Source organism: Vigna radiata, unplaced genomic scaffold (assembly GCF_000741045.1).
Source record: "Vigna radiata var. radiata cultivar VC1973A unplaced genomic scaffold, Vradiata_ver6 scaffold_308, whole genome shotgun sequence".
In the NCBI taxonomy this organism is placed as follows: domain Eukaryota; kingdom Viridiplantae; phylum Streptophyta; class Magnoliopsida; order Fabales; family Fabaceae; genus Vigna; species Vigna radiata.
The window spans coordinates 139,831-149,299 of NW_014543821.1; the positions used below are offsets into that span (position 1 = coordinate 139,831).

Genomic DNA, 9,469 nt, shown 5'->3' on the forward strand with positions numbered 1-9,469 from the left:
TGCCACCACGTCAACATTTTATTTAAAAATCAAATTACAACTGGATGAATCACATTTAGACACGTGTCCTGTGTCTAATTGTTGTCCAAAACTATTGTTCATATATCATTTTCCTTTCTACAATAGGATTTTTAGAATAGATTTTCGAAAATAAGGTTTTGAAAACATATATCGTTTGGAATAAGTTTTTTAAACAAACTTTCCAAATTATATATATTGTTTCAAAATGAGTTGTTTTTCAAAGTAAACTCTCTTCTTTTTTCCTCAGTAGACAAAGGTAGAGATGTAATGATGATGGCATAATTGAGGTGTGATGCAATAGGAAGGGTACTTTAGTCTTTTTAATCAGTAAGGGTGCAGTTAGTGATACCGAGGTTAAATCTGCAGAATCATTTTTTTACTTTTGTTTTCAGCTGTATTTATTTTCAGTTTCTACTTTTAATAAAAATATTTATAGATTTTTAGTCATTGTTAATTTCCGCACACAATTTTAAATTTCCAAGGATTATAAGTAAATTAATGAGAATAATTTTTCAAGATTATCTTTATCCATTATATATAGTAAGCCGTTTTTAATTTTTTTTATTATTTCGAGCTTTATTCACAGTTTAACAGCAGTGGGAAAATTTGGGTTCGGACTTTCAGCATCTAAAATTCTCTTAAATTTGAAATCGGATTTTATAAAGAAAGAAACTTAATAAACTTAGGTGAAACCGTAGATAACTTAAAATGAAAATTTCATAATTATACAATTAAATAAAATTAAATATACTTTTAGTCGTAATTATTATAAAATTATTCGACATCTCATGAAACTTCTTCGATTCACATTTGAATCATTTAGTCTATTTAATACATTCTAATTCCAATATCAAGCAACATTTTCTATTGATATTTAAATTATCTACATCATTTAATACATTTTAACTTAAATTTTCAAATAGCAATCTGAAAAACTATTTAACATAAAGCAAAGTGAATTATATTTTTTAAGTTTAGAGATTAAAAATATATTAAAAAATTATTTTTTTTTATGTTGTTTTAAAATGAATCAGATTGACCTAAGTTATGTCTAAATCGTGCTATGTATTTACAATTAAGTTCAGAATTAAAAGTTAATTAAATATATACAATAATATGAAATATTTAAGAATTAATTTACAATTTAAAATATTTTTAAGAGCCTATATAATTCTCAAAAGTATTAATTAAAGTGTTATTTTAATGTTATGATTAAATAGACTTGAACCCTCCGTTGCTCCAATCTACTTGACATTAATCAAGTTAACATTTTTACTCTCATCCATATTCTCTTGATATTTTTTGAAATAGCCGGACTTATCACACCACCGAAACAGGAATAAAGCAATTTGACAGAAGAAAATGAAATAGAAATTTACATTAAGTATAGAAAGAGGGATAGTGCAGCAGAAGGTGTATAAGAAAGAAAGAAAGAATAGAAGGAGTAAGGAAACTAAAAACCTTTGGGTCCACTTTCCTTCAAAACTTGGGATTTCTTCGCCATTTCCAGGCAGTACTTAGCGATCTCTCTAAATTTAGGGACACTCCTAAGGTCCACCTTCGTTCCGTCCTTCAGGGTTATGATAACGTCACCCCACTCTCCGATCAAACGTGGCACCACCTGCACCTCCTTTATCACGCTGTACCCAAAGTCGCTTCGATCCTCACCCGTCAACCCCGAGATCACCGTCACCCTCAGGTTCGTGAACCTGTACCGCAGGTACATGGCGCGTGACACTGCCGCTAGGGTTAGGGGGAGCCAGAAGAGAGTAAATCCCAGAAGCAGGTTCGCCACCAGGTCGCCGTAGTGGGCCCCGCCGTCGAAGAATATGGTCTCGCCGGAGGTGGGGGGAGTGGTGGGGGTGGCGGCCGTGCGGGGATTGTTAGTGGGGGAGGACACGTGAAGGCGCGTGAGTCGACGGTGGGACTTGGAGAAGAGTGGGAAGAGGGGAACGGAGCAGGATTGGTTGCTGCATGCAGCGGCGGTAGTCGTGGTAGCGGCGGCGGGTGGCGAGAGGAGGGGAATGGATGCCATGTGTGTTGGAATGGGAAGTGAGTGTAATTAATTATGTTATCCGTTTGGAAGCCAAGAGCTTTCGAGTGGCAGGTAATGAGTTTTTTTGGGGTGGAGAGAGGAGTGGGACCACTTTTTCCTAAGCGGCACTGATCTAGCCACGTGGCGGATTGTTAACCCATTGCTGTTATTGGTGGAGGCCCAATACTCATAATGGGCTCTGACGAAAATTTTGAGAAATTGCTTCCTGCATCTCCTCAAAATGTCAACTTGCACCCATCAAATCTCAATGAATAGCCTTATCCCGGTGATTTGACCACACAATTAACAACACTTGAACGATTTCATTATGTTGTTTTTTACATTAACATTAGCTCCTTCTTCCCATATTAATTGTAAAAATTTTCAAATTCCTAGCATGTTAAGATGTGAATCAAATGTTATGTTCGTGTACATGTTTTGTTTTCATTAGTCACGTTGTAGAATCGTCTAAGGACATTAACAATAATGACACATATAAAGACTAAACTAGCATGAAATTTTTTACAGGATATTTTCATTAATTTTTCTATTTTATAGGACCCAAAACATGATTTATTCTTTATAAATTAAAATAATTTTAAATAAATTTTAAAATAGTGTAATTGGTCAACTATACCATTCTAAAACTTAAACTAAAATGTTATTAAGTGATAATAATATTAATATTTATTGAAACCTCGTTAATTCACTTTCTTGAGTGGCGGCCATTCTCCTTTTTATTTTAATCTTCTGGAATGTTCTAGTTCATTGTTTCCTTGTTTCAGAACACAGCTGAGAAACATGAGTTCTGGAGGGTACGCTGTAGAGGTTACGGGCCTCTCTCCGAACGTCACCGACAAGGATGTCCGTGACTTCTTTGCTTTCTCTGGTGTCATTGAGACTGTTGAAATTATCAGGTAAGTTTTTAATTTAAGCGATTCTTTCTCCTTAGAAAATTATAACTTCTTTGTTTTGAATTGCGTTATTCTTTATTGATTATATTGATTTTATTAAGTTTCATGGCATAACTCAGATTGTTGTACTTGTTGATTGTAATTGTTGACTCATCATAGCTGTGAATCCGAATTAGGAGAAACTATAAAAACGTTAATTGTGTTCGGTTCACAAACCAAAGGTGGACACAACTAAGGTGGTTTCCGCTTGGTTGTGCGCAGCAAAGTTAGGATTCAGTATAGAGTTGATTAGGTATGTGTTGGTTGTTATCTGCAATAACTCCGACTAAGGGGAAAATTGATGATTAAATTCATACCTAGTTTTGGCAGGAATAGTCTTTAAGCCTATATAGTGAACACGGCCTATGTAAGGGTATAACTTCGATGAACCAGCTCTTTGGATTTTGCAAGAGTAAAAACAATTGTTGAAAGTAAAGAGTTTAATGAAAGAAAAGCTACATAGGAATTTTATAGAATACTTGGTATGCTAGATAAAAGGAGCTAATAAAATTGTAAGCACCACTGATTTTAACTTCACTAAACTAACATACCATGCGTTGTCTACTATTCCTATTCCGATTAAAGTTATGTTATCACTGACCCTTATTTTTATACTAGTCTTGGTTCATCAAGAAAAAGAATCCAAGTTCCTTGATTTCACTGCCAATCTCTTGGATTGGTGTAGCCAAACGACCTATATTAATAACAGAGGTTTTAATGATGACCGATTCTAACTGAGTTTGTCTTTTCCAATTCGTAACTCCAAATGATTTTTTTTTCTTAAAACAATTGAAGAGGATCAAGTAAACTGGTGGTCAATCTAAAAGTAGACAATAAGTGTAGAAGATAACAATATCAACTTTATTCGATAGGAAAAACAGTAATCACATAGAAGTAGTTTAATTAAATTAAACACCAACAAACATGGAAAATTAGTGAGAGTGAAATGCACTTGGTAATGAGGAGCATTCAGTAGATGAAGACAGGCCCAAAAGGAACGTTGTCAACTCCAGTTGTTATGGTGACTGAAGATTCAGATCCTAATCAAGATAGAATTGACATTTCTTAGTCTGTTACATTCCTTTAGTTTGGCAATGCCACATAGGCATTATGTTATTTCATCATTGCTTGATTCTGTTATTGCATCTTAGCATTTGTGTGATACCTTTGGTGTATTGCGCCATCCTTTATATAAACCATGCAGAGTAATAAATATAGGCCAGAGAATTATCAATTTATTTTTTTGTGTTTTGGAGTTGGCCTTGAACTTGAGGAAATTTATTGTATTCATATCAATTTAGTGCTTTCATTGTTATGGATGATAATATCCGTTTAAGGAGTATGTGAAGCTCCTTATCAAGAATCAATCTACTATCGCATCCACTAAAAAATATCTCTCAGCAAAGATTGGAGCAATTCCCACTCAATTAGAGTTTCTCTTCACCCCTCCATCTACATTCCCTGTTTCATCTATTACCACCATTCTCAACTGAAGCTAGATGTACTTCATTTAGATGGAACATATGCTATATGGTTCTTTAAATTTCAAATATTGAATACCTCAACACCCCAATCTGAACAATTTTCCATTGCGTCATTCTACATGGAAGCATCAACTCTTAGTTGTTATTAGTGTATGTACCATAATGACCTTATCCTATTATGGCAAGGGTTACTATAGGCGCCTAAGATGCAATTTGCTTTCTTACCGTGAGGATCCCTACCATAGTGTCTTCAAGTTAGCACAACACAATTCTGTTAACCATTGCTTACAAAATTCAAACAGTTGGCTACTCTCGTTTTGGGGTTGCCTCACCCTTTTCTTTTGAGTTGTTTCAACTCTGGTATTTGTTAACTCTTTGACAAGTGTACCAAGTCGTTCAAGTAATATAGATTGTAAGTCCAAGTATCGTTTTCCAAGGGATTTGCATTTGTTTAGATAATTATGACTACTTACTAGTTTAGGCAATGAATATAAATAATGATTGATTCAAGTAAGTTGCAGACATAAAAAGTTATTGAATATAAAGACTCTAAGGTGATATGGGTAAAGACTCATTGAGGTTGGATTTCATTACCGAAACTCCATGCACTCATCCACACAATATAGCTCTAACACATTCAAGCATTCACATCACAAGTATACATGCCCTAATTCCATAGAGACAAGTTCTAAATCTTTATGTGAAAATACTAATTCCTTAGATATTCAAACACAAGATTTGCATTAAGAAAAGATGTCTAGAATGACCAAGAGCCTTGGTCTATGTCTAGAGCCAAGCCTCTTGGTTAACCTAATAAAATATAATTTAATTTTATTTTTAATTAAATTTAATTAAAAAATATATAAATTAATATTTTTATTATTTTCTGTGAGTAACGGATACTCGCGGGTCGGGTAGTATACAACCGTACCCGATCCGTTTAGAAACGAGTATTAAAATATCCGCTACCAATTATCCACGGGTAGTAAATATCTGCAGATAGTAACTATCCGTTGCGAATTTTACTCGCGGATACCCATGCCAGCGGATTTTTTTACCTTCCCTATCCACACTAAATACATACACCTCTAAGTTGAGATCATATTCGTCATTATAAAGGATTGTGTTATTATTGTAATTAGAGCTATCAAAATGGATTATAACCCACGGGCCAATCCGGTTCACCACGGGTTCGGACTGGGTTAGGTTGAAATTATGTGGGTCAATTTTCAACCCAACTCATTTAAACTCGGCTCATTCAGGTTGAATCCGTGATGAGTCGGGTTGGCTCACCAATCAATCTAATTTTATTTTTATTAATTTATTATCTTATAAAATACTAAAAAATACCATTCGACTCTTGGATTGTATTGTACTATTTTTCTATTATTTTTAATTTGTCTTGAGTTTAACATCATTTTGGGAGGGAAATTTATTTATACTTAAATTACAAAAAGTTTTTAAATTTTTTATTTTAAAAAAAATTGTAATTAAGTGAGTCGACTCATTTAACCCACCAAGGTCGACCCGAATTCGAATTTTTCTGGCTAGCTAATAAATGAGCCGGGTTGGGTTGGCTCACTAAGTGACCAACCCATGGTGGGCCGGGTCGGGTGGCCCGTTTTAACAACACTAATTCTAATGACAAGTTCAACCTAGTGATAGCCATGAATTATAGAAAGATAATGAAGAAGTTCTCTTAGAGCATCCCTTGATCATAGAAGTTGTCATAGTCACCTCTATTCTAAATGCTTCAGTCATAGCCTCCAAAAATATATTTTCTTTTTGGCTCCTTAGGCTTTTAAAAACAGATTTTGTGGATCTCAAGTGATAGATTTGCTTAATTGAGAAAAGTTGTCTTGCTTAAACAAGAATATAGAGAGTTTCTAGGCTTAAGTTGAGGGCTCAGTTAAGTGAGCATACATGCCTCATTTAAGCTAGGTTTGTGAGTCTTCAGGCTTCAAGTGGGAGGCTCACTTAAGTGCAGTTAGTGGCTTCTTAAGAAAATTCATTTCTTCACTGTCTCTCTGGGAGCACCTCTTCCCATCTTTCTGCAAAAACCTTAAACTGAATTTCCTTCAAAATTAAACTGAAAGGTAAAGATCCAGTGGAAAAAAGGCATAAAACTGTACTTGTAAAATGTGTAAAGTATTTATTGCAATATTGATCAACTCGAACCAAAATACTGCTGAAAAGCAAGTATAAGTGCCGTTTCTTGCCAAAATGTGAGTTTCAGCTCTGAGATCAGTCCTAATGCATACCCAGTTAAGTAGAATAGATTTGGAGGAAAAAGCGGCCAGACCTTGTATAGGAGTAGTTTTGGTGGGAAAAGTCATTAAACCTTATATAGGAGTAGTTCTGGAGGGTTAGATCCATACCTACTTGGCCGATCTGTCTTGTATAGGAATAGTCTAGGTGGAAGTGTTATTATGACATTATAGCCAATATATTGCATGTGGTCTGCATATGTCAGCTTTGTGAAGTCGGTCTGATGCATGTTAACTTTGTGAATGGTTCCAAAGTCCAAGGCCGAATGAGTTCTCAACATGGAACTGGCATGAGTGATTTCAGCATTCTGCCCTTCCAAGGCCAGCTTGCATGCTGATGAAGGCAGAGAATGATAGGCCAGAGGCTAGTGCACCATAAATTGTTTGTTTGAACTTTATTTTATATCTGTAATTTCTTGGCTTATCTGGACATTTACAAAATTGGCCTGGAAACAAATTTCAATGAGACGTTTTGGATATGAATATAAATATCCATTTGTTGTTTATGAATTTGCTAACTCTATTAAGATTTTTAATGAAGGAATCGTTTTTTTTTTCCTGCCAGGGAAAGAGGATTGATCATTTATGTTTGGTAGTGTCTGTTTTAGCAGTCTAAATGAAATTACCAAGTTTTGGATTTTACCACATTTGTTTGAGATATTATTTTTTGGCTATTTAAAGTTTAATCTGATGGCTGGTTATTGCTGAGTACAGGTCTGGGGATTATGCTTGTACTGCTTATGTGACGTTCAAAGATGCATATTCACAAGAAACTGCATGCTTGCTCAGTGTGAGTATTTAACAAACTCATGTCCAGAATACTTGTTATCTACACTGGAATGGTCACGTACTCGACTAGTTAAGTTGCCTCAGTGATAAGTTCAGTAATATGGTCTTTGTAAAATGATTTTAAATTTATGAAAATGAACATTGTCACTTGATGTGTTGGAAAATGCCTTGGTTATTCAGCTAAAGATGTTTCTAAATAATTAACTGTAAATAGACAGAGTCTTTACGTGATGTTATTGTGCTTTTTTTCAAAAATTTGAGTTATGTTTTAGCTCTACATGAAGAACAGTGACATGCTTGTAATGGTGTGCTTGCAATTATCAATTACAGCCTTCTATTTTTCTGCTTGTTCATGTTTTCTGAGTTTAATTTTAATTTGTGCATCTATATGACAGCGGAATCAGTTGTTGTCGAATGTCTTACTTACATGTGCTTTAATATGTAACCATGCCTCCTAATATAACAACTGAATAACTGCATAGTTGACTAACTGAATGTAATGAACTAATCATTCAATTGTAAATAGCATTCTGTTATACATCAAGTAACATCTGCCTAGTGAGCAGTGTCTAATAATTTATGGCTTTCTTACTAATATGTTCTGTTAGGGAGCCACTATTTTAGATCAACGCGTATGCATAACACGCTGGGGGCATTATGAAAATGAGTTTGACTTTTGGAACCGGCCCTCTTACAGTCACGGGGACGAGGCTGCTTCAACTGTATGTATATATATTTCTCTCAATCTCTACATTGCTAATTATTATGACTTTCTGCTCGTGGTGTGAAATTCTATATGTTTACATTATATGTTTCAGACACCACAGAGCAGTCAATTTATTTCCTCTGCTGGAGAAGCAGTCACCATGACCCAGGAAGTCGTAAAGACCATGCTAGCAAAGGGATATGTTCTGAGCAAGGATGCGCTAGCTAAGGCTAAAGACTTTGACGAGTCTCATCAGGTTTCTGCCACTGCAACAGCAAAGGTTTCTGAACTGAGCCAGAAAATTGGCCTCACAGATAAGATATCTGCTGGTATTGGAGCTGTTAAATCTGTGGATCAGAGATATAATGTCTCTGAAACAACCATTGCGGCAGCATCCACGGCGGGAAGATCAGTAGCGGCGGCTGCAAACACTTTGGTAAACAGCAGCTATTTTTCAAAAGGTGCTTTGTGGGTGTCAGGTGCTCTAAGTAGAGCTGCTCAAGTTGCTTCTGATTTGGGTACTCGCAGGGATAGACAGTAAATAAAGCATGAAAATATTAAACACTCTGTTGTAGATAGATATCTCTGCCTCTGCTAAATGCCTGGTGAAACTTCATTTAGTAATATTGTTGCACTTCTACAGTGCCTAACTCTTGTTCAAATAAATTTCTTTGTAAACACTTGTAGAAGAAAGCTAATATGCTGTCTAAAATCGTCTTATTTACTCATATTTTAAATACAAGTTTTTCCTTTATCTTTTTTATAAATTAAACTATGCAAGTTAATTTTAATTTATCAGAATTTATAGAAAAATTTATCTTAACAGCAACATAGTGCATGTAATTGTGAATAAATGTAGTATATGCCAAGACAGGATTGGACTATGAAACCTGCGCTACTTTTACCATTGAATTACCATTCTAACTTTACAGTAAACCACGGTAGTAGTCAATAAGGGATTAAGATAATTTTGATTTGTTGGGATAAAAGGATAGAACTTTTACGATATAAGATAGAAAATCACAATTAAATAATAACATGATACCTACATCTCACGTATAAACCTTTATCTATTGTAAATTCATTTTAAGAAATAAAAAGTTGTTAGTTTTTAAATATCTGTCCAAAGTAATTTTCTACTTATTCTGCTTGTTGTTTACTAATTTTCATTGTCCAAACTAGCAACCAGTTCTGATTAAATTGGTCCGGTTAAT

At 34.7% G+C, this 9,469-nt stretch overlaps 2 protein-coding genes across 2 annotated transcripts; one reads left to right on the forward strand and one right to left on the reverse strand.

Moving 5' to 3' along the window:
- Nucleotides 1-1,255: 1,255 nt before the first annotated feature.
- Nucleotides 1,256-2,578, reverse strand: LOC106755013. Its single transcript, XM_014637106.2, has one exon. The coding sequence runs from the start codon at nt 2,054-2,056 to the stop codon at nt 1,475-1,477; it is 582 nt and encodes a 193-aa protein (XP_014492592.1). The 5' UTR covers nt 2,057-2,578; the 3' UTR covers nt 1,256-1,474.
- A 204-nt stretch (nt 2,579-2,782) lies between these two features.
- Nucleotides 2,783-9,009, forward strand: LOC106755009 (binding partner of ACD11 1). The gene is made up of 4 exons (XM_014637103.2): nt 2,783-2,973; nt 7,475-7,550; nt 8,158-8,271; nt 8,368-9,009. Exons 1-4 carry the CDS (start codon nt 2,858-2,860, stop codon nt 8,794-8,796), a joined length of 735 nt encoding a protein of 244 aa, XP_014492589.1. The 5' UTR covers nt 2,783-2,857; the 3' UTR covers nt 8,797-9,009.
- Nucleotides 9,010-9,469: the final 460 nt, after the last annotated feature.